General features: G+C 44.1%; 1 protein-coding gene across 10 annotated transcripts in view; it reads left to right on the top strand.

Annotated features, from left to right (window-relative positions):
- Positions 1-25,023, top strand: part of LOC106582632 (chromodomain-helicase-DNA-binding protein 6) — a 112,602-nt gene that overhangs the window by 6,763 nt on the left and 80,816 nt on the right. For 9 of the 10 annotated variants that reach the window (XR_001323356.2, XM_014165874.2, XM_014165873.2 and 6 more), the window contains one exon: positions 14,841-15,379. Coding sequence is in view for 9 of the 10 variants with exons in the window: in XM_014165874.2 (XP_014021349.1) it covers positions 14,841-15,379 (539 nt within the window). In the remaining variant the exon portion in view is untranslated. Of the gene's footprint in view, positions 1-3,818; positions 4,755-14,840; positions 15,380-25,023 lie in introns of those variants that run through there. The other variant, XM_014165877.2, reaches the window with a different exon arrangement.

Here is a 25,023-nt window from a genome sequence, read left to right as displayed (position 1 = left end):
CTACAGGCTGATCCAACTTTGATGTAATGTCCTTAAAACAAGTCAAAATGAGGCTCAGTAGTGTGTGTGTGTGTGTGTGTGTGGCCTCCACGTGCCTGTATGACCTCCCTACAATGGCTGGGCATGCTCCTGATGAGGTGGCGGATGGTCTCCTGAGGGATCTCCTCCCAGACCTGGACTAAAGCATCCGCCAACTCCTGGACAGTCTGTGGTGCAACATGGTGTTGGTGGATGGAGCGAGACATGATGTCCCATGTGTGCTCAATTGGATTCAGGTCTGGGGAACGGGCGGGCCAGTCCATAGCATCAATGCCTTCCTCTTGCAGGAACTGCTGACACACTCCAGCCACATGAGGTCTAGCATTGTCTTGCATTTGGAGGAACCCAGGGCCAACCGCACCAACATATGGTCTCACAAGGGGTCTGAGGATATCATCTCGGTACCTAATGGCAGTCAGGCTACCTCTGGCGAGCACATGGAGGGCTGTGCGGCCCCCCCAAAGAAATGCCACCCCACACCATGACTGACCCACCGCCAAACCGGTCATGCTGGAGGATGTTGCAGGCAGCAGAACGTTCTCCACGGCGTCTCCAGACTCTGTCACGGCTGTCACATGTGCTCAGTGTGAACCTGCTTTCATCTGTGAAGAGCACAGGGCGCCAGTGGCGAATTTGCCAATCTTGGTGTTCTCTGGCAAATGCCAAACGTCCTGCACGGTGTTGGGCTGTAAGCACAACCCCCACCTGTGGACGTCGGGCCCTCATACCACCCTCATAGAGTCTGTTTCTGACCGTTTGAGCAGACACATGCACATTTGTGACCTGCTGGAGGTCATTTTGCAGGGCTCTGGCAGTGCTCCTCCTGCTCCTCCTTGCACAAAGGCGGAGGTAGCGGTCCTGCTGCTGGGTTGTTGCCCTCCTACGGCCTCCTCCACGTCTCCTGATATACTGGCCTGTCTCCTGGTAGCGCCTCCATGCTCTGGACACTACGCTGACAGACACAGCAAACCTTCTTGCCACAGCTCGCATTGATGTGCCATCCTGGATGAGCTGCACTACCTGAGCCACTTGTGTGGGTTGTAGACTCCGTCTCATGCTACCGCTAGAGTGAAAGCACCGCCAGCATTCAAAAGTGACCAAAACATCAGCCAGGAAGCATAGGAACTGAGAAGTAGTCTGTGGTCACCACCTGCAGAACCACTCCTTTATTGGGGGTGTCTTGCTAATTGCCTATAATTTCCACCTGTTGTCTATTCCATTTGCCCAACAGCATGTGAAATTTGTCAATCAGTGTTGCTTCCTAAGTGCACAGTTTGATTTCACAGAAGTGTGATTGACTTGGAGTTACATTGTGTTGTTTAAGTGTTCCCTTTATTTTGTTGAGCAGTGTATATATCCAATTTTATTTGTCACATACACATGGTTAGCAGATGTTAATGCGAGTGTAGCGAAATGCTTGTGCTTCTAGTTCTGACCATGCAGTAATATCTAACAAGTAACCTAACCATTTCACAACAACTACCTTATACACACAAGTGTAAAGGAATGAATAAGAATATGTACATACAAATATATGAATGAGTGATGGCCTAACGGCATAGGCAAGATGCAGTAGATGGTATAGAGTACAGTATATACATATGAGATTAGTAATGTAGGGTGTGTGAACATTATATAAAGTGGCATTGTTTAAAGTGGCTAGTGATACATTTATTACATCAATATTTCCATTTATTAAAGTGGCTAGAGTTGAGTCAGTATGTTGGCAGCAGCCACTCGATGTTAGTGATGGCTGTTTAACAGTCTGATAGCCTTGAGATTGAAAAACAGCTTCTGTCTCTCGGTCCCCGCTTTGATGCACCTGTACTGACCTCGCCTTCTGGATGATAGCGGGGTGAACAGGCAGTGGCTCGGGTGGTTGTTGTCCTTGATGATCTTTTTGGCCTTCCTGTGACATTGGGTGGTGTAGGTGTCCTGGAGGGCAGGTAGTTTGCCCCCGGTGATGCGTTGTGCAGACCTCACTACCCTCTGGAGAGCCTTACGGTTGTGGGTGGAGCAGTTTCCTTAAGTACACGATCATCTCCTTTGTTTTGTTGACATTGAGTGTGAGGTTATTTTCCTGACAACACACTCCGAGGGCCCTCACCTCCTCCCTGTAGGCCGTCTCGTCGTCGTTGTTGGTAATCAAGCCTACCACTGTAGTGTCGTCTGCAAACTTGATGATTGAGTTGGAGGCGTGCATGGCCACGCAGTCATGGGTGGACAGGGAGTACAGGAGAGGGCTGAGAACGCACCCTTGTGGGGCCCCAGTGTTGAGGATCAGCGGGGTGGAGATGTTGTTGCCTACCCTCATCACCTGGGGGCGGCCCATCAGGAAGTCCAGGACCCAGTTGCACAGGGGGCGGGGTCGAGACCCAGGGTCTCGAGCTTAATGACGAGTTTGGAGGGTACTATGGTGTTAAATGCTGAGCTGTAGTCAATGAACAGCATTCTTACGTAGGTGCTCCTCTTGTCCAGATGGGTTAGGGCAGTGTGATTGCGTCGTCTGTGGACCTATTGGGGTGGTAAGCAAATTGGAGTGGGTCTAGGGTGTCGGGTAGGGTGGAGGTGATATGATCCTTGACTAGTCTCTCAAAGCACTTCAGAGATGATGGAAGTGAGTGATACGGGGCGGTAGTCATTTAGCTCAGTTACCTTAGCTTTCTTGGGAACAGGAACAATGGTGGCCCTCTTGAAGCATGTGGTAACAGCAGACTGGGAAAAGGATTGATTGATTATGTCTGTAAACATGCATGTATGTTTACGGACATAATCAACCCTTATCCCAGTCTGCTGTTCCCACATGCTTGTACGTTCCAACCTTGTTTAGCATGATCCTACTATTTGTATTTATTTATTCATTCATTGTCACTGTCAATGACATACTTTTTATTTTGAAGGCTAACCGCAAAGTCTACTATTGTGGCTAATCCTTGTGGCTAGCTTCACATAGATGGGTCCTACCACCATTAATCAAATAAGAACTGTCTTATAATTTAGGGTTATTTTAGATGACACCTAGCTGTATAGTTAGCTAGTTAATGGTCGTTTTGATGGTCGTTTTGTTATGTTTTTGGGGAAGAACATTGTTTGCATCCATGAGCTAGCTAGCTTTAAAAAAAAATTGGACCAGCACTGTAGGTGCGCGAAACTACTTTACCAGCGTCATAGCATATGTATTGATGAATCATTGTGACATATGAAATGCGAGTGACAGTCTAATCAATGTGTAATAACTACGTAAATTAATGATCACGTAAAATTGTTACGTGCATTCATATTCAGGTCCTGATTGGTCAACAAGCTTATTTCATATGTCAAATAGTGTTATTTAACGTTTATCTCTTTTGACATGCAAAGACCCAAATGGCGTTCCATAGAAATCCTAGTTGAGAATGAAATGACTGAACAAATGAACAACGAAACATTACAGCAAGTAAAATACATAGGTTTTGACTGTTTTACTGGTAATGGGGACATGCGTACATACACACCAAAAAGTAATTTTGTTTGCGTCTGTGTAACCTTTATTTAACTAAGCAAGTCAGTTAAGAACAAATTCTTATTTACATTAACCGCCTACCTGCACGACGCTGGGCCAATTGTGCGCAGGTCTATGGGACTGACGTGATACAGCCTGGATTTGAACCATGGACTGTAGTTACACCTCTTGCACTGAGATGCAGTTCCTTAGACCCCTGTGTGTGTAACTATATAACAATACTAAAATACTTAAGACCGCTAGAATGTTAAATATCGGTATCGTTTTTTATTTTTTGCAAGGAAAATATCGTTATCGGCCAGAAATGTCATTGGTACATCACTACCTGAAGCGAAAAACACTGTCGGGAAAGTGACTACAGCCAAGTTTAAGTGCAAAAATCATGTCAAGTTGTGTCCCTTTTTAAAGACGCATAACCTTTGCCTCTGGGGGCCAAAAGCAGTCCCCTAAATGGACTTACATTGCCCAGAAATTACCTCCCTCTGAAATGTATCAGATGCATTGGTATTGTTAGCCTGTGTATAAACCATACAGGTAACACTCAAGCTTTGTGTACATGGAACAACTGCAGTTTCAACTGTTTCACTTGTCCATCTCACTTAGTCTCTTTTGTTTCTCATTTATTTCTTGCTCAGAAACTGCCTCAACCCATGCCCACCACTTTATGCCCTCCCCTTTCACATGAGAAGAAAAATGTTGCTCTCCCATGAGCTTGAATTCCTTCTGGCACTCCTCTCTGGATTTCCCTACCCAAACCACCCTGCAGCCCCATGCTTCTCCTGAGAGGTTACATTTGAATGAAGCCCAGTCCCGACGCGTCCTGTGGCAGCAGCCTTACCATTTCTGCTGGATAGGTGTCAGTGTTTTTAGGGAGAAGGCACAGGGAAGCATTGACCTGACTGCATCTGTGGTGTTCAGCAGCTCGGAAGGCTGTATTGATTCATAGGGAATTTGATTGCAGGCAGCTTGTTTGTGCTTGACCGAGTTGGCTGGCAAGCGTGTACACTGCAGCACGTCACTGGGCGCTGTGCGTGCAGTCGCAAATGAAGGTGCATGGGAAATGTAGAGCCATGAAGCCTCAGGACAATGTGCCAGCAGCTCTGTGGTTCTGGAGATGGGAACCTGGATGAGGGTTACACTGTGGACTACTACACTAGGATTTGACAGGGATGGTGACAGACAGAAGGCATGAAAGGAGGCAGTATGGAGCAAGGTGAGAAGGAATGTTCCTGTGATTTTGGAGTAAGACATGTCCATGGCTTTTCTAATCTTATTCAATCTTTGCGCTACCAGTTTGTCTGTTTGCAGCCTTGTCCTGTCCATTGTTTGCAGGCTGGTGAACGTTGTATGAGTGTGTTAGGTCGGTTCACTTGGGGAGGTGTTGTTTACATCATACATACCATGGTCTGTTTTTATGTTCTATTCATATAAAAAACAAAAGCATTCTTTTTATAGGCAAGATGAATGCTGAACTTGTTTAAGGTCACAAACCTAATTAAGAGCTCTATTTGTGAGAGACTGACTGTCATATTTTGTGGTTGACCTTCTCCCTTTTGATTGTTCATCCCAGCCTGAAGACTGGGGAAAGCAGCTGTTGACCAAAGCAGGGGGGGCAGGCTATAGGTAGCATCTGTCTGATCAAGTGCAAAATGGATGACATGTAAAATAGTCCCGTCAGCTGGTAACGAAAGGGTTACCATAGAGACGGCATGTTTACATTGCTGCTTGATACAGAGCCTGTTTCCATGGCGATGGCCCTGATTCCCGGCGCTGGGAGTCTGATTCATTGACATTATCCTCCTGTGCATGAGATGTCCCATATACCCCTCCACATGTCCTCAGCCTTGGTTTATAAATAACATGTTGCTCAAAATGGGACTGCACCAATATAGCCCTTATCACACGAAGTGTGCCATATCTGCTTTTACACATAATTCTCTACTGGGATGTGATACGCTGCTAATTCTCATGGATACAATTAGTGTTGCTATATTAAATCAAGGGCTTTTCTCGAACAGTAGGTGTTTACATATTTTTTTTTTTAATGCTTTCTGAGACTACTTTTGTCTTTGTTACTGTGTAGCTGTAAGTGTACATCTTAGAATGAGTCTTGATTATGGTTACATGATGTGCTCATCATTTTGTAGCACAATATGAACACAAAAGCATAGAGGAACAGATTGGGTCAGACTCAGACATCCTGGCGATGGATGCCGAGCTTTTCTGTGTATGACCTTCTCTAATGGCTTGATTTAGCTCTTGTTTATACTTGCGTAAAAATGTCATGGCTCAAATAATGGCCCACCCATCAGAATTAAAATATAAATCTGGGCCCCCCCAAAAACTGGGGACATCGGGTACTCCAAACCTGTACCACAATACATACCTTGACAGTTTAACAAACCTGGTCCTTGTCACACACTAAGTATCTGCGAGCACAAGTTCTACTACTACACATTAATTCATGCCGGTCAATTTGATAATCCAGACAACCAAATGATTAGCCTACACAACTCATTACAGTATAGTTGCCAATGGAGTTTAACCAGCATTCCCTCAATATCAAGCCTGTAGTCCAGTGGTTCCCAAACTTTTTATAGTCCCATACCCCTTCAAACATTTAACCTTCGGCTGCGTACCACCTCAAGCACCAGGATCAGCGCACTCTCAATTTTTTTTTTTTTGCCATTGTAAGCCTGCCACACACACTATATTTCTTAAACATAAGAATTGAGTGTGAGTTTGTCACAACAGGGCACAAATAGGACCAGGGCGCAAATGATAATAATCACAAATTTTACTCTTTATTTAGCCATCTTACATATAAAACTTTATTTGTTCATTGAAAATTGTGAATAACTCACCACAGAGAAGGGTGTGCTTGAAAGGATGCACATAACTCTGCAATGTTCTATTGGAGAGAGTCTCGGACTTAAATCATTTCCCACACACAGTCTGTGCCTGTATTTAGATTTCATGCTAGTGAGGGCCGAGTATCCACTCACATAGGTACGTGGTTGCAAAGGGCTTCAGTGTCTTAACAACGTGATTTGCCAAGGCAAGAAACTCTGAGCGCAGCCCAATCTAGAAATCTCGCAGTGGCTTCTGTTTTTAAATACAATTTTCACAGAACCGCTTGTTGCAATTTCGATGAGGCTCTCTTGTTCAGATATCGGTAAGTGGATTGGAGGCAGGGCATGAAAGGGATCACGAATCTAGTTGTTTGTGTCATCCGTTTTGGAATGTAACTGCGTAATTCACCACCCAACTCACTCACGTGCTTCGCTATATCATATTTGACATTGTCCATAAGCTAGAGTTCATTTGCAAACCAGAAAATCATACAATGATGGAAAGACCTGTGTGTTGTCCTTGTTAATGCAGACAGAGAAGAGCTCCAACTTAATCAATTTTGTCCCGCACATTGAATATAGTTGCTGAGAGTCCCTGCAATCCTAGATTCAGATCATTCAGGCGAGGAAAAAACATCATCCACACAGGCCAGTTGTGTGAGAAATTCATCATTATGCATGCGGTCAGACAAGTGAAAATTATGGTGACTAAAGAAATTTAAGCTCATCTCTCAATTAAAAAAAAACATGTTAATACTTTGCTCCTTGATAACCAGCGCACTTCTGTATGTTGTAAAAGTGTTACATGGTCGCTGCCCATATTTACATTTACATTTAAGTCATTTAGCAGACGCTCTTATCCAGAGCGACTTACAAAATGGTGCATTCACCTTATGATATCCAGTGGAACAACCACTTTACAATAGTGCATCTAAATCTTTTAAGGGGGGGTTAGAAGGACTACTTTATCCTATCCTAGGTATTCCTTAAAGAGGTGGGGTTCAGGTGTCTCCGGAAGGTGGTGATTGACTCCGCTGTCCTGGCGTCGTGAGGGAGCTTGTTCCACCATTGGGGTGCCAGAGCAGCGAACAGTTTTGACTGGGCCGAGCGGGAACTGTGCTTCCTCAGAGGTAGGGGGGCCAGCAGGCCAGTGGTGGATGAACGCAGTGCCCTTGTTTGGGTGTAGGGCCTGATCAGAGCCTGAAGGTATGGAGGTGCCGTTCCCTTCACAGCTCCGTAGGCAATCACCATGGTCTTGTAGCGGATGCGAGCTTCAACTGGAAGCCAGTGGAGAGAGCGGAGGAGCGGGGTGACGTGAGAGAACTTGGGAAGGTTGAACACCAGACGGGCTGCGGTGTTCTGGATGAGTTGTAGGGGTTTAATGGCACAGGCAGGGAGCCCAGCCAACAGCGAGTTGCAGTAATCCAGACGGGAGATGACAAGTGCCTGGATTAGGACCTGCGCCGCTTCCTGTGTGAGGCAGGGTCGTACTCTGCGAATGTTGTAGAGCATGAACCTACAGGATCGGGTCACCGCCTTGATGTTAGTGGAGAACGACAGGGTGTTGTCCAGGATCACGCCAAGGTTCTTAGCACTCTGGGAGGAGGACACAAGGGAGTTGTCAACCGTGATGGCGAGATCATGGAACGGGCAGTCCTTCCCCGGGAGGAAGAGCAGCTCCGTCTTGCCGAGGTTCAGCTTGAGCTGGTGATCCGTCATCCACACTGATATGTCTGACAGACATGCAGAGATGCGATTCGCCGCCTGGTTATCAGAAGGGGGAAAGGAGAAGATTAATTGTATAGCAGTGCGGAGAGCCTCCGTGACACAGAGAAGAGCAGTCTCAGTTGAATGCCCAGTCTTGAAACCTGACTGATTAGGATCAAGAAGGTCATTCTGAGAGAGATAGCAGGAGAGCTGGCCAAGGACGGCACGTTCAAGAGTTTTGGAGAGAAAAGAAAGAAGGGATACTGGTCCGTAGTTGTTGACATCGGAGGGATCGAGTGTAGGTTTTTTCAGAAGGGGTGCAACTCTCGCTCTCTTGAAGACGGAAGGGACGTAGCCAGCGGTCAAGGATGAGTTGATGAGCGAGGTGAGGAAGGGGAGAAGGTCTCCGGAAATGGTCTGGAGAAGAGAGGAGGGGATAGGGTCAAGTGGGCAGGTTGTTGGGCGGCCGGCCGTCACAAGACGCGAGATTTCATCTGGAGAGAGAGGGGAGAAAGAGGTCAAAGCACAGGGTAGGGCAGTGTGAGCAGGACCAGCGGTGTCGTTTGACTTAGCAAACGAGGATCGGATATCGTCAACCTTCTTTTCAAAATGGTCGACGAAGTCATCCGCAGAGAGGGAGGAGGGGGGGGGAGGGGGAGGAGGATTCAGGAGGGAGGAGAAGGTAGCAAAGAGCTTCCTAGCGTTAGAGGCAGATGCTTGGAATTTAGAGTGGTAGAAAGTGGCTTTAGCAGCAGAGACAGAAGAGGAGAATGTAGAGAGGAGTGAGTGAAAGGATGCCAGGTCCGCAGGGAGGCGAGTTTTCCTCCATTTCCGCTCGGCTGCCCGGAGCCTTTTTCTGTGAGCTCGTAGTGAGTCGTCGAGCCACGGAGCAGGAGGGGAGGACCGAGCCGGCCTGGAGGATAGGGGACAGAGAAAATCAAAGGATGCAGAAAGGGAGGAGGGTTGAGGAGGCAGAATCAGGAGATAGGTTGGAGAAGGTTTGAGCAGAGGGAAGAGATGATAGGATGGAAGAGGAGAGAGTAGCGGGAGAGAGAGAGCGAAGGTTGGGACGGCGCAATACCATCCGAGTAGGGGCAGAGTGAGAAGTGTTGGATGAGAGCAAGAGGGAAAAGGATACAAGGTAGTGGTCGGAGATTTGGAGGGGAGTTGCAATGAGATTAGTGGAAGAACAGCATCTAGTAAAGATGAGGTCAAGCGTATTGCCTGCCTTGTGAGTAGGGGGGAAGGTGAGAGGGTGAGGTCAAAAGAGGAGAGGAGTGGAAAGAAGGAGGCAGAGAGGAATGAGTCAAAGGTAGACGTGGGGAGGTTAAAGTCACCCAGAACTGTGAGAGGTGAGCCATCCTCAGGAAAGGAACTTATCAAGGCGTCAAGCTCATTGATGAACTCTCCAAGGGAACCTGGAGGGCGATAAATGATAAGGATGTTAAGCTTGAAAGGGCTGGTAACTGTGACAGCATGGAATTCAAATGAGGAGATAGACAGATGGGTTAGGGGAGAAAGAGAGAATGTCCACTTGGGAGAGATGAGGATTCCAGTGCCACCACCCCGCTGGCTCGATGCTCTAGGGGTATGCGAGAACACGTGGGCAGACGAAGAGAGAGCAGTAGGAGTAGCAGTGTTATCTGTGGTAATCCATGTTTCCGTCAGCGCCAGGAAGTCTAGGGACTGGAGGGTAGCATAGGCTGAGATGAACTCAGCCTTGTTGGCTGCAGACCCGCAGTTCCAGAGGCTGCCGGAGACCTGGAACTCCACGTGGGTCGTGCGCGCTGGGACCACCAGGTTAGAGTGGCAGCGGCCACGCGGTGTGAAGCGTTTGTATGGCCTGTGCAGAGAGGAGAGAACAGGGATAGACAGACACATAGTTGACAAGCTACAGAAGTGTTGTTTCTTGTATTATTGTCTCCTGTGTCTTTAGAGAACTGTTTCACTTTGATATCCTTTTTCTTCTGTCCTGATTTTCTCTTTCTTTTCTTCTGTTAACTAGATATTCTTTGTTGTTCTTCGTTAGCTAGCTAGCTTCTTCCAAAAGAGTCCCTAGCAACTGCTTAGCAACTGGTAAACAATTCAGCTTGCTAAGATAACTACAAGCCTATCTTCTTTGTTTGTTGCTTGTTTTTTCTCCTATTCAGTCTTGCAGTTTTCTTTTGCTTTTTTCCGATGTACTTCACTCTAAAAACCATGTAAATGTCAATATTTGTAGGAGCTCATTTTTCAGCTGCTGCTGCTCATACCATATCATTGCATAGTGCTGAAAACACACGAGAATTCAGGGGCCATGCTTTAACAAAGTTAACCATTTTCACTATATTGTCCAAAACGTATTTCAAGCTGTCAGGCATTCCCTTGGCAGCAAGAGCCTCTCGATGGATGCTGCAGTGTACCCAAGTGGCGTAAGGAGCAACTGCTTGCACACGCGTCACCACTCCACTATGTCTCCCTGTCATGGCTTTTGCGCCATCAGTACAGATACCAACACATCTTGACCACCAAAGTACATTTGATGTCACAAAGCTGTCCAGTACTTAAAAAATATCCTCTCCTGGTTTCCAGTGGTTTGCAGAAGATGTCTTCCTTAATTGACCCATTGTAAAAGTAATGGACATACACCAGTAGCTGTGCCAGGCCTGCCACGTCTTGACTCATCCAGCTGTAACGCATAGAATTCACTGGCTTGTATGCAAAGCAGTAATTGTTTCAAAACATCTCCTGCCATGTCACTGATGCATCGTAAAACAGTGTTGTTTGATGAAGGCATTGTCTGTACATTTTTTACATTTTATTTGATAAAAAAAATAAAATGTGGGGCCTTTTCCCCCTGCCATATCTGCGGCAGCAGGAAGAATTCATTCCTCCACAATAGCATGCCTGTCCTAGCCACTCGGTAGCTCACCATATAAGACACTTCTAGCCCCTTCTTATTAATGGTATCTGTTGCTTTTATACATGTCTTACTACTCGAAAGTCGTCTTAATTCTCTATTAAACTCTAGTGGATAATTTTTTTAATTAACATGTTTTTTTGTTTCTAAATGTCTGCGCAAGAGTGAAGGTTTCATCGAGTTGTGAGTACTTTTGCACATAAACTCAGCAAAAAAAAGAAACAGCCCTTTTTGTAATTTGTAAAAATCCAAATAACTTCTCAGATCTTCATTGTAAAGGGTTTATACAGTTTCCCATGCTTGTTCAATGAACAATAAACAATTAATGAACATGCACCTGTAGAACGGTCGTTAAGACACTAACAGCTTCCAGACGGTAGGCAATTAAGGTCACAGTTATGAAAACTTAGGACACTAAAGAGGCCTTTCTACTGACTCTGGAAAGATGCCCAGGGTTCCTGCTCATCTGCTTGAACGTGCCTTAGGCATGCTGCAAGGAGGCATGATGACTGCAGATGTGGCCAGGGCAATAAATTGTAATGTCTGTACTGTGAGATGCCTACGACGGCGCTACAGGACGGACAGCTGATTGTTCTCACAGTGGCAGACCACGTGTACCAACACCTGCACAGGATCGGTACATCTGAACATCACACCTGAGGGACAGGTACAGGATGGCAACAACAACTGCCCGAGTTACACCAGGAACGCACAATCCCTCCATCAGTGCTCAGACTGTCCGCAATAGGCTGTGAGAGGCTGGACTGAGGGCTTGTAGGCCTGTTGTAAGGCAGGTCCTCACCAGACATCACAGGCAACAACGTTGCCTATGGGCACAAACCCACTGTCGCTGGACCAGACAGGACTGGCAAGAAGTGCTCTTCACTGACGAGTCGTGTTTTTTTTTGTCTCACCATGGGTGATGGTCGGATTTGCGTTTATCGTCGAAGAAATGAACGTTACACCAAGGCCTGTACTCTTGACCATTTTCAAGCAAATGGAATGAGCAGCAGCTACGTTTGGCTACATACGGAATTCCCGTGAGAGAGTAACGGTTGATTGTGATTGGATGTTAATTATTTGACTAGGCTACCTGTTTTTGACATTGTTATTTCACTGAACACTAGATGGTTTAATGTTATTTTTGGCAGTGAAACGAGGCTACTTTTTTTTATGTGGAGTACCCTGACGGCATTGCGTTAGTACGCTTACCCCAGTTTGGGAATACCAATTGTTGTCAACTTCAGATCATTGAGTAGGTTCTTTGACACATGCTCAGAAATATGAGTGAATGACACACTGCTTAGCACACACAGCCAATTTTTCATAAACCCTACCATATTTTGGTATAAACCGACAGCTCTTAGAATATCATGTTCATTACATGCGATTTAGGGGGTAGGGCCAAAGTTACCATAAACATGCCAGAGTTCAAATACATGCTTACTTAAAGGGTTGCTTCGGAATTTTGTCAATGTGACCATTTATCTACTTCCCCAGAGTCTGACGAACTGCCATTTTTATGTCTCTGTCCAGTTTGAATGAAGAGGTAGTTTCGCGAGCCAATGCTTACTAGCGTTACCCGTAGACTTCGTCATTGCGCTATCTGCTAGAATGCTTCCTTAAGTATTTGTATTTTAAATGGGCATACTTATTTTTTGAGATTTTCAAATTGTGTGGCCAAATCAACTACTTCTATGTGAAACTATTTTCAAATACTATTTTCCAAATGCGTAATTTCAAATACCCCTAGGACCAAACAGACCTGGGTTCTAATGCATGGAGTATTTAAATGTGTTTGGAAACTACACTGGTCTATTTAGTATTTTGAAATGCATGCCAATATGTTTCGAAGACAAGATATCCAAATAATGTTATTGAAATGCCCTAAATAGTTTTTGAGTGTGAAATTAATTAGATCACTATTATTTCACAATAGTTGCTGGTTCAGTGTTTACCCTACATTGATTTTGGCAGCGGGCCCCTTTTAAAAAATATGGTTTCAAAAAAATTGAATATTTGCTTAAATATATATTTCTGCCAAGATGCGCTTTTGAAGGGATGGTGTGAAATGTCATCAGTTAACGCCCTAGAGTCGGCGTCTACTGACGCCTCTAGGATGCCCACAAGACTTGTCTGAAGGTAGCCCAGGACCAGTAAAAAAAATCAAAATTAATGAAAGTGTATATATGGAGTTAGTTCCAAAAAAATGTATTTAATGTGGGTAAAAAATATAGAAAAGGTCCTGAACTTTCATATCGCTCAGATATAGGACTGAGACTTCCTTATGATACATAATTTCTATGGGCTAATAGCAGTAAGGACAAATTCAATGTTTCATCAAAAATATATATATATATATATATATATATATATATATATATATATATATTTTTTTTTTTACCTAAAAAGAGGTCCTAAAATTCTAAATCAAAAAGCTAAATGATCCTTGGTATGACTCTTAAACAATTCCATATGTTAGCTTAGTAGAACCCCCAGCCCTTTTTTATACTTTACTCATGGATACCGTTTTTATGTCTCTGCATGCAGTTTGAAGTGCAATTGCTTACTGCCGTTAGCGCAATGACTGAAAGTCTATGGGAACAGCTACATGACCTTTTTTTTCGGCAGGTTTTGCATTGTTGGAGTCTTGTTCCTCAAGTGATCACATGAAAGAATAATATAATAGACCAATAAGACACTTTCAAATGTCTCTGCCAACTTGTTTTCAGCTTAGAGATCTCTCATTTTGCACTGATTTGATGCAACATGCTCCACAGTGTGGATTGGGTATTACTATTCCATTGTAACTATTTGGCCGGTCCCCTCCCCCGCTCTGCGTCTTAGGCCACTCCCAGACAGACCTGGCAAAATGCTTGCTTGAGAAATTAGGGGGGGTGGGCGATTTTATTTATTTATTTTTTTTTTTAATTCTTTTATTTTTTATTTAAATGTTTGTAATTTTACCATTTGGATCTTTTTTCTTTTTTTTCTTTATTGTTACCCAGAAATTATTTATGGATTTCAAAACAGCTGTACGGGGACTTTAATTCATATTTCTAGATTCTAATCTTCATTTATGCCCAGTTTGCAATGCCATGCTAATAAAATTGGTTTCATACAGACTTTCATCCTCCACCTAACTGCGTCTTTTTTTTAACCAAACTGCACTCACTTGATTACAAAATATGTCAGATGGAAACTTCCCGTTCAAATGACGCATCCTCACCGAAATCTATAATTTTGTTGTCACTGTTGGGAGAAGTCTAGACCTATTGCATCAGGTGTAGGTTCTGGGGTCCTATGCATCTGCATTGGCTTATTAGTATTGTGCACAACTTCGCTGTATCGGTAAACCAGCACATGCCCTCTTTGACTGCTTGCATTTCAAGGAGTAGTCATAATGCGTCATGGGGAAGTTTTATTGTTGAGTTGGTTTCTCCATATAATTAACTGCATTATGACAGCCCAGCTGTGCATTTTGAGGAAGGGATCGAGGACATGGAGACCCTTAATGGAATTCTGAGCATGCTGTTACATATCGGAGGATTTGCAGGCTTTGGGTTTATCCTCTAATTTGACGCGGAAAGATTTGTCACTATATTAGGGTCTCTGAATATGTGGAGAATTTTACTGAGACTTCACTCAAAGCCCAAGTTTTGTTGCCATTGTGTAATGTGATTCTGAACACTTGCAGACATTGTTTACATTTGCAGAAGTACGCCCTGTGACGACCATTCACTCTCATTATGACTGCAAGATGGAGGCATGACCTGCATTTTTTTTTCTCTATCCCTTTATCTTTCTGTATCTTCATTGCACCACTCTTGTTCTTTTCCAGATGTCCACCACCCACTTACAAAAGTACACTCCAGCTACAGCAGCCTCTAATGCAACTGCCCAAAATGCACAAACTCCATTTCCCAGGGGAACCCTGGGCTCTAAGGACCAGATCAGGGACCTTGGTGGTGGTCAGACCAATCACTGCATGGCCAACTCCAAGCACCCCAGGATGGGCGAGGCGGGCACCAGCTCGGCCAGCCTCAGCCCCTGCGCCCCCGCATCACCCCTCAACAGCGAGGAGGACGATGGAGGGGGCGGGCGGTGGGCGAAGAAGAAACAAAAGAAAAAAGACAAGAGGGGTGAGCCTGGCAGTGCCTGGCAGCACAAGGGCTTGGAGAGAGACATGAAACCAAATAAAAAGAGGGAGCAGAAAGAAGGGAAGGAGCTGCTACTGCGCAGTTTCAAGGAGCCCAGGAAGGTGAAGGCACCAAAAGAGGTGAAGAGAGGGAGAAAACCCAAGGTGCAGGCCCTGCCCCATCCTCCTTCAGAATGCAAGAGCGCCCCCTCTCCTCCCAGACAGAGGGGCCGCAAACCCAGGTGAGGGGCTTTTGATCACTAGTGCATTCACTGCGTTTTTCGAATGGTGTGTCGCAACCAGGTTCTCTTGGGCGGTTAGCGGGTGAAATCTTGGTAGTATTTAGAGACATAGGTGTGTTTGTCTAGTGCGGAATAATACCATTAAATTAATTTAGGTGGGTTACAAGTCAGAACCCCTGCTGTTACTCTGCTTTAACTCTTCTCCTTAGGCCCAACAAAGTTGATTTTACTGTTTAATGGATCCCCGCTTCACATTTCTCCCCAACATTTCTAATAAAAAATACATAATCGATGATTCATATGAAACTATTTTTGACAAAATGAATGATTCATTGTAGTAGTTGGAATTTGGTTCAATCATGATGAATAGAATCATGTGACTCAAATCATTTGTAAATCTCAAATGTAAGTTTAATTTATTTCTGTATCCTTTTGGATTATGTAGCTGCAAAACTTGTTTTGTAGATATTTCAAGTTGATTTGGGTATTGAATTTGTGGGACATTGCAACTCCATATGACTAAACTAGGAAAAGTACATTTCCTGAAGAAAATGTGTGTGCTTGCTTAATCTGTCTAAAAATATTTTTATTTAACTAGGCAAGTCAGTTAAGAACAAATTCTTATTTACAATGGCGGCCTACCCCGGCCAAAACCGGACGACGCTGGGCCAATTGTGCGCCGCCCTACTCCCAATCACGGCCGGATGTGATGCAGCCTGGATTCGAACCAGGTACTGCAGTGACGCCTCTTGCACTGAGATGCAGTGTCTTAGACCACTGTGCCACTTCACCAACAAAACAGATGCGTGCGCAACTATGGGGCAAAACAGACTGTTTATATTTTACATGTCAACAATGTTTATTAAGAACATATACATTTTATACAATGAGCACTTGTCTCTCAAATACATTGTTAGTTGTTGGTTAACTAACTAGTGAATTTTAGCCATATTAGCATTGACATGAAATCTGCCAAAACACAAAACAAGACATGGTATCAAGAACAAGATGAAATTATCTGGAACGAGTCATTTACGATTCCTCACATGGCAGTTGTAGACATGTACGAGTACACAGGTGTGATGATTTTACAGTGGTCCCTACAGCGTATGCTCAAACTGGTCTGATTAGAATGTCTATTTATGATCGACGCAACAGTCAGTTGTACGCAGTTTATTTTTGGATGCAGATGTTAAGACTTTCCCCGAAGTAGCACCAGTATAATGCCATTCTCATCCAAATCGGAAACTGTAGGCTACGTTAGTCCTAGTGCTAACTGAGGAATGGGTGAGCTAACACAAACGGTCATATTTGGCTACCTGTCGGCTGACAGAAACCATAATATGAATTGGATACTAGCAATTACTATACGAAACAAAAATATAAACGCAACATGCAACTATTTCAACAATTTTCATATAAGAAAATCAGTCAATTAAAATTCATTAGGCCCTAATCCATGGATTTCACATGACTGGGCAGGGGCGCAGTCATGGGGAGCCATGCCCAGCCAGTCAGAATGATTTTTCTTTCCCCACAGAAGGGCTTTATTACAGACAAATACTCCTCCGTTTCATCAGCTGCACCGGTGGCTGGTCTCAGATGATCCCGCAGGTGAAGAATCCAGGTGCGAAGGTCCTGGGCTGGCGTGGTTACACGGGTTCTCTGGTTCTGAGGCCGGTTGGACGTACTGCCAAATTCTCTAAAATGACTGGTGGCTGCTTATGAACATAAAATGTTCTGGCAACAGCTCTGGTGAACATTCATACAGTCAGCATGCCAATTGCACGCTCCTTCAACTTGAGATATCTGTGGCATTGTGTTGTGACAACTGCACAATTAAGAGTGGCCTTTTTAGGGCCCCCAGCACAAAGTGCACCTCTGTAATGATCATGCTGTTTAATCAGCTTCTTGATATGCCGCACCTGTCAGGTGATTGGATTATCGTGGCAAAGGAGAAATGCTCACTAACTGGGATGTGAAGAATGTGTAGATGGCGCCGATAGAGGGCTGCCTCATTTCTAGTTCTTAGGAAACGTTGCAGTATTTAGTTTTTTATGTATTTCTTACATTGTTAGCCCAGAAATTTGTACAGTGGTTCCTCCTTTAAAAGTTGCGAGCTTACACTGCGGGACTTAGAGGTGGGGCGGCAGGTAGCCGAGTGGTTAGAGCGTTGGGCTAGTAACCGAAAGGTTGCAAAATCGAATCCCTGAGCTGACAAGGTAAAAATCTGTCGTTCTGCCCCTGAACAAGGCAGTTAACCCACTGTTCCTAGGCCGTCATTGAAAATAAGAATTTGTTCTTAACTGACTTGCCTAGTTAAATAAAGGTAAAATAAATACCCAGCGTCATGGCTTCATTGCTCCAGACCTTAGGTCCCAAGGTTTTTATATGACCAATCATATTGAGTGGTTCCAATGACGAATTTGACGTGAGCCACCCGTCCCTGGTGACGTTCTTCAGCAAAGATGGCTGACAAAATATTACAGGGGAAGTAAATGTACAGCTGGGCCTGCTATCTATCCTTTCACCCTCCTCCAAAAAATACAAATGTTTGCCATTATCAACAGTGGCACTGGTGCTAAAACAATATCCTACATAGTGTGGAAGGACTGCACCTAAAAAGGCTGGAGACTCATAACTAGACTCATAACTAATCGAAGAGCATGTGTATGTCCTGACCAAAAGATGAGGAGTCAGTGGTAGGGTTCATTTGACGTTGCAGCACAGCAAGATTCTCAGTAGACGGGGCATGGGATGTCAGGAACAATGACCCCATTGCCAGTGATTCCAGATTATCCTCCTGATAAAGCAGGTCCTCCACCTGCTGAATCTGGAATGCTCAAAAGAAACAAATCTGTATTAGTGACGATACATTTGGCAGCGACAGGTGCTTGATAGTCCAGTGAAAATGGCTGAGTGTTTGTGGTGTAAATCTTTAAATTAGCAGCTGACATCTTAAGGGTTTTAATAATAATTAAGACAGGTTCCATGTACAACAAGACAGGCAGAGAGGAAGAGAGAAAAAGAACACAGAACAATTTAATTACCTCTGGTTATGGACACTATTGCCAGCGATAAAATCTAATACCTGAGTCATCTACATGCTGCAAAGACTCCTAACTCTTCTCATTGTACACGATGGCCCATTGCTTGGAGACTTCCTTTGACCTTTCTTAAGCCCACATGGGGCAACCTTGCCTTAATGGCCCAGACTTTCTGGTCTAACTCTTCATCTGACATATCAGAATAGCATTCCCTGACAGACATATTGTATTCTTTCATCCTTCTGTAAAAAAAAGCTAACCGTTACACTGTCATGGAAGGTGATTATATATTGACTATGAAACAAATAGGACATGGCCTGCTTATGAGTTGCCATGAAAGAAGGTTAGATGAATTCAACTGAAAATGGCGAGCACAGGCATTCGTAGCTAAATGTTTTTGGTTTGCTTGAGAATAATAATTGCATGATTTATCATTCTACTGTATGGTATGTATGGTATGTTAGTTATAGTAGAATGTTAGTTATAGTAGAATGTTAGTTATAGTAGAATGTTATGAACCGACACTGAATCGTAGGAGCTAAATACTAGGTCCTAAAGCGCCTTACGGCCACATGACGAGCAGTTTCCATACCAGGCGGTGATGCAACCATGCTCTCGATGGTGCAGCTGTAGAACTTTTTGACGATCTGGGGACCCATGCCAAATCTAGGCGCTAACTACTAGCAATGTAGAAATTGGATGGAAGAACGCCCAGTGCTGCTTACCTGAGATGCCATCATCACACAGTCCTTCGTAGGTGTCTGCTATGACTTCCTTTGTGTCGGAAAGAAAGGCTGAACAGTATTGTTTGTAGCCAAACTGACACTCAAAAAATGGCCAAAATGGAGGGTGGGTGATAGCGAAATTAAATTGGAGGTTTGTTTAAAAAAAAAAAAAAAATCTCAATATTTCTGTGGAATAAAATGCATACAGTTTTCTGCTCTATTTCAAAATATTTGATTGCACATTTTTATTTTTTATTTTGAAGCCTAGTTTTTGCTTTCAGCACAATTATTTTTGTTTGAAAATAAAGTTTTAGTCTCTACAAAAATACATCAATTTGTTGCAAGTTGGGGAGGGGGGCTAATAGCTGAACAATAGATTATTCAACCTTTACTAAAGAATAGTCTAATAGCTGAGCTAGGTGTGAAAAACCCCTGTCCTATCACAGACCAGATTTGCCCTAACGACCAAGTGGGAGTTAGAGCACTGATTTGTGCTTTTGGGTCCCAATGTACTACTGTGTCTCTTACTGACAATGAATGGGCAATATAAACCAAATAATAAACTGATAATTGTGCATGACTTCAAATTAAACAAGCAGAGAGCAGGTTTCGAACCCTAAACCTTCTTGTCCGAAGTCCAGTGCGCTATTGACTGTGCACCAAAAGCATGCTCAAGCCGCAGTCGATAGAGCGCCTCCTCACGGTAGCTTGCTTCTCAATGTTACAAAGTAATGACTTTTGAAATAAGTTACCTTTACACGTTATGGTGGCTGACAATTTGTTAGCTACACTGTCCTTACGAACCACATAGCTAACATACCGGTACATACTGCTGCAATATGCCATCTACCTAACATTAGTACTTATACATCAAACTTGACAGTATATTAACTCTAGGCTATCTAATTACCCAATGTTTATTGACTTGACTATTCCCGTCATTCTTAGCTTAGCTAAATGGTATAGTCGTTGTGCGTTCTCAATGGACATTCAGTGCTTTTGTAATTTCGCTCTGGCTATCTTCTCAGATTTCAGAGCACTCTCGTCTAAGTGTACCAGAGCGCAGAATAATTCATTTACGAGCGCTCAACACCCGTTGAATATGGCCGGTGTCAGTAAATGTCGGCAAAAAAGCGTAATTTAAATTGTTTCCAACAGCACAGTTGGTCACCAACGCTCTGGTTAACACAACTGCCTAACCAGCTCTGCTAGAGCGAGTAAAATGGTCAGTGGTCTCATTTGTGTCTGGAAGTAGCTAGCCAACGTTAGCTTGGGTGCTTGACTGCCATTGTAAGGCCAGAAAGCTCAAATCAACCCTACTCCTCGGCCGAACGTCCAGTGTGCACTCCGAGAGCGAAACAGTCTGAATTTAGCCAGAGAGTTTTTCAAGGAATAGAAAGACCATAATATTAATCAAATTAATTAATCAAGTACCAGTCAAATGTTTGGACACATACTCATTCCAGGATTTTCTATATTTTTACTCTTTTCTACATTGTATAATAATAGTGAAGACATCACAACTATGAAATAACACATATGGAATCAGTTAAGAACAAATTCTTATTTACAAGGACAGCCTATTCCTTCTTCCCCGTCGGGGAATTGAAACCCGGTCTCCCGCCTAACCTCCCTGTCTCTGGTAATAACAATATAGAGGACTATCAAATGCTTCTCAAATATGCCCTATGGTGGTCAGACTAGCACTGACTTGTATTAACAGAAAAAATGGCTGACAAATAATTAAATGACGTGCCATAGAATGCTGCGGCAGCCCGCAAGGTGTGCCACAGTATGATGCAACTTTTAAAGGAGGAACCACTGTATGTGTTATTACATACAGCCGGGAAGAACTGTTGGATATCAGAGCGGCGGTAACTCACCATTACTACCAGCATTATGACTAGGAAGACTTTCCCGAAGCGGATCCTTTCTTTGCACCACCCAGGGATATTGAACTGATTCCAGAGGCCGACCCAAAACAACGCCGGCGGATAAGGGGTACTCAAAGCGGTCTTCTAGTCCGACTTAGGAGACCCACTGCTTCAGCTATCTGTATTCTCAGTTCATCGCGCCGACAGGAATAAACATCTCTCCGGTGAAGAAGGGCAGGGGTGTATGTTTCATGATTTAACGACTCATGGTGTAATTGTGATAACATACAGGAACTAAAGGAACTTCACTGGACTTAATGCAAACTGGAAACCATATATCCTGAGGCTGCATTTATTGTAGCTGGGGATTTTAACAAAGGAAATTTGAGGAAAAGGCTGCTTAAATTCTATCAGCATATTGACAGTAGCACTCGCACTGCTAAAACACTAGACCTCTGTTACTCCAACTTCTGGGCTGCATACAAGGCCCTCGCCCACCCTCCTTTCTGACCATGACTCTATTTTGCTCCTCCCTTCCAATAGGCAGAAACTCAAACAGGAAGTATACATGCTAAGGACTATTCAATGCTGGTCTGACCAATCGGAATCCAAGCTTCAAGATTGTTTTGATTACTCGGACTGGGATATGTTCCTGGTAGCTTCCGAAGAATAATATTCACTAAAACGGTAACGGAGTTCACCAGGAAGTGTATAGGAGATGTTATACCCACTGTGACTATTAAAACCTACCCTAACCAGAAACCGTGGATAGATGGCAGCATTTGCGAACCACTGCATTTAAAAATGGTATGGTGACCTGGGAATATGGAAGAATACAGAGTAGTCATTCCCTCCAAGGCAATCAAACAGGCAAAACGTCAGTATAGAGACATTGGATTTGCAATTCAATGACTCAGACACGACGTATGTGGCAGGCTCTACAGACGATCACTGACTACAAAAGGAAAAGCAGTCGTGTCGCTGGACACTGACTTCTTGCTTCCGGATAAGCTTAACATGTTATGGCTAGGGGGCAGTATTTTCACGGCTGGATAAAAAACGTACCCGATTTAATCTGGTTACTACTCCTCCCCAGTAACTAGAATATGCATATAATTATTGGCTTTGGATAGAAAACACTCCAAAGTTTCTAAAACTGTTTGAATGGTGTCTGTGAGTATAACAGAACTCAAATGGCAGGTCAAAACCTGAGAGATTCCTTTACAGGAAGTGGCCTGTCTGACCATTTCTTGAACTTCTTTGCCATCTCTATCTTTTACAAAGGATCTCTGCTCTAACGTGACATTTCCTACGTCTTCCATGGGCGCTCAGAGCCCGGGAAAAACCTGAATGTCGTCATCCCAGCCCCAGGCTGAAACACATTATCGCCTTTCTCAAGTGGCCGATCAAGGGACTGTGGGCTTAGGCGCGTGACCTGGCCGCCCCCGTCTTTGTGATTTTTCCTCTGTTTGCCGAAAAGGAGATTCCCGGTCGGAATATTATCGCTTTTTTACGAGATAAATTGCATAAAAATTGATTTTAAACAGCGGTTGACATGCTTCGAAGTACGGTAATGGAATATTTAGAAATCTTTTGTCACGAATTGCGCCATGCACGCGACCCTGATTTACCATTTCGGATAGTGTCTGGGACGCACAAACAAAACGCCGCTATTCGGATATAACGATGGATTATTTTGGACCAAACCAACATTTGTTATTGAAGTAGCAGTCCTGGGAGTGCATTCTGACAAAGACAACAAAAGGTAATCAAACTTTTATAATAGTAAATCTGATATTGGTGAGTGCTAAACTTGCCGGGTGTCTAAATAGCTAGCCCGTGATGGCTGGGCTATGTACTTAGAATATTGCAAAATGTGCTTTCACCAAAAAGCTATTTTAAAATCGGACATATCGAGTGCATAGAGGAGTTCTGTATCTATAATTCTTAAAATAATTTATGCTTTTTGTGAACGTTTATCGTGAGTAATTTAGTAAATTGTTAGTGAATTCGCCGGAAGTTTGCGGGGGGTATGCTAGTTCTGAACGTCACATGCTAATGTAAAAAGCAGTTTTTTTTATATAAATATGAACTTGATTGAACAAAACATGCATGTATTGTATAACATAATGTCCTAGGTGTGTCATCTGATGAAGATCATCAAAGGTTAGTGCTGCATTTAGCTGTCTTCTGGGTTTTTGTGACATTATATGCTAGCTTGAAAAATGGGTGTCTGATTATTTCTGGCTGGGTACTCTGCTGACATAATCTAATGTTTTGCTTTCGTTGTAAAGCCTTTTTGAAATCGGACAGTGTGGTTAGATAAAGGAGAGTCTTGTCTTTAAAATGCTGTGAAATAGTCATATGTTTGAAAAATGGAAGTTTTTGTATTTTTGAGGAATTTGTAATTCACGATGCCTATCATTGGATATTGGAGCAGGTGTTCGTTCCGCTAGCGGAACGTCTAGATGTAAGAGGTTAACACGTTCTTTGCCCGCTTTGAGGATAACATTGCCACCGACGCAGCTTGTACCAAGGACTGTGGGCTCTCCTTCTCTGTGGCCAACGTGAGTAAGACATTTAAATGTGTTAACCCTCGCAAGGCTGCCAGCCCAGATGGCATCCCTAGCTGCATCCTCAGAACATGTGCAGACCAGCTGGCTGGTGTTTTTACGGACATATTCAATCTCTCCCTATCCCAGTCTGCTGTCCCAGAAATGCTTCAAGATGGCCGCCATTGTTCCTGTACCCAAGAATGCAAAGGTAACGGAACTAAATGACTATCGCCTCGTAGCACTCACCTCTGTCATCATGAAGTGCTTTGAGACGAGTCAAGGATCATATCACCTTCACCTTACCGGTCATCCTAGACCCACTTCAATTTGCTTACCGCCCCAATAGGTCCACAGACGATGCAATCGCCATCACACTGCACACTGCCCTATGTAAGAAGGCTGTTCATTGACTACAGCTCAGCATTCAACACCATTGTACCCTCAACTCATCATTAAGCTTGAGACCCTGGGTCTTGACCCTGGATTTCCTGACGGGCCGCCCCCAGGTGGTGAAGGTAGGAAACATCTCCACTCCGCTGATCCTCAGCACTGGGGCCCCACAAGGGTGCGTTGTCAGCCCCCTCTACTCCTTGTTCACCCACGACTGCATGGCCATGCACGCCTCCAACTCAATCATAAAGTTTGCAGACACACAACAGTGGTAGGCTTTATTACCAACAACGACAAGACAGCCTATAGGGAGGAGGTGAGGGCCCTCGAGTGTGATGTCAGGAAAATAACCTCTCACTCAATGTCAGAAAATCAGAGATGATCGTGGACTTCAGGAAACTGCATAGGGAGCACCCCCCTATCCACATCGATGGGACAGAAGTGGAGAAGGTGGAAAGTTTTTATTTTATTATAATTTTATAATTTAAGTTCCTCGGTGTACATATCACCGACAAACTGAAATGTTCCACCCACACAGACAGTGTGGTGAAGGCACAACAGCGCCTCTTCAACCTCAGAAGGCTGAAAAAATGTGGCTTGTCACTGAAAACCCTCACTAACTTTTACAGGTGTACAATCAAGCGCATCCTGTCGGGCTATATCACCGCCTGGTACGGCAACTGCTCCACCCACAACCGTAAGGCTCTCCAGAGGGTAGTGAGGTCTGCACAACGCATCACCGGGGGCAAACTACCTGCCCTCCTACACCGCCCGATGTCACAGGAAGGCCAAAAAGATAATCAAGGACAACAACCACCCGAGCCACTGCCTGTTCACCCCGCTATCATCCAGAAGGCGAGGTCAGTAGAGGTGCATCAAAGCTGGGACCGAGAGACAGAAGCTGTTTTTCTATCTCAAGGCCATCAGATTTGATCAACAGCCATCACTAGCACAGAGGCGGCTGCCTACCTACAAACTTGATATCATTGACCACTTTAATAAATGGAACACTAGTTACTTTAATAATGCCACTTTAATGTTTACATGTCTCGC

The sequence above is a fragment of the Salmo salar genome, chromosome ssa22 (assembly GCF_905237065.1).
Source record: "Salmo salar chromosome ssa22, Ssal_v3.1, whole genome shotgun sequence".
Taxonomy (NCBI): Eukaryota; Metazoa; Chordata; class Actinopteri; order Salmoniformes; family Salmonidae; genus Salmo; species Salmo salar.
This window is presented reverse-complemented; position numbering and strand designations above follow the sequence as displayed.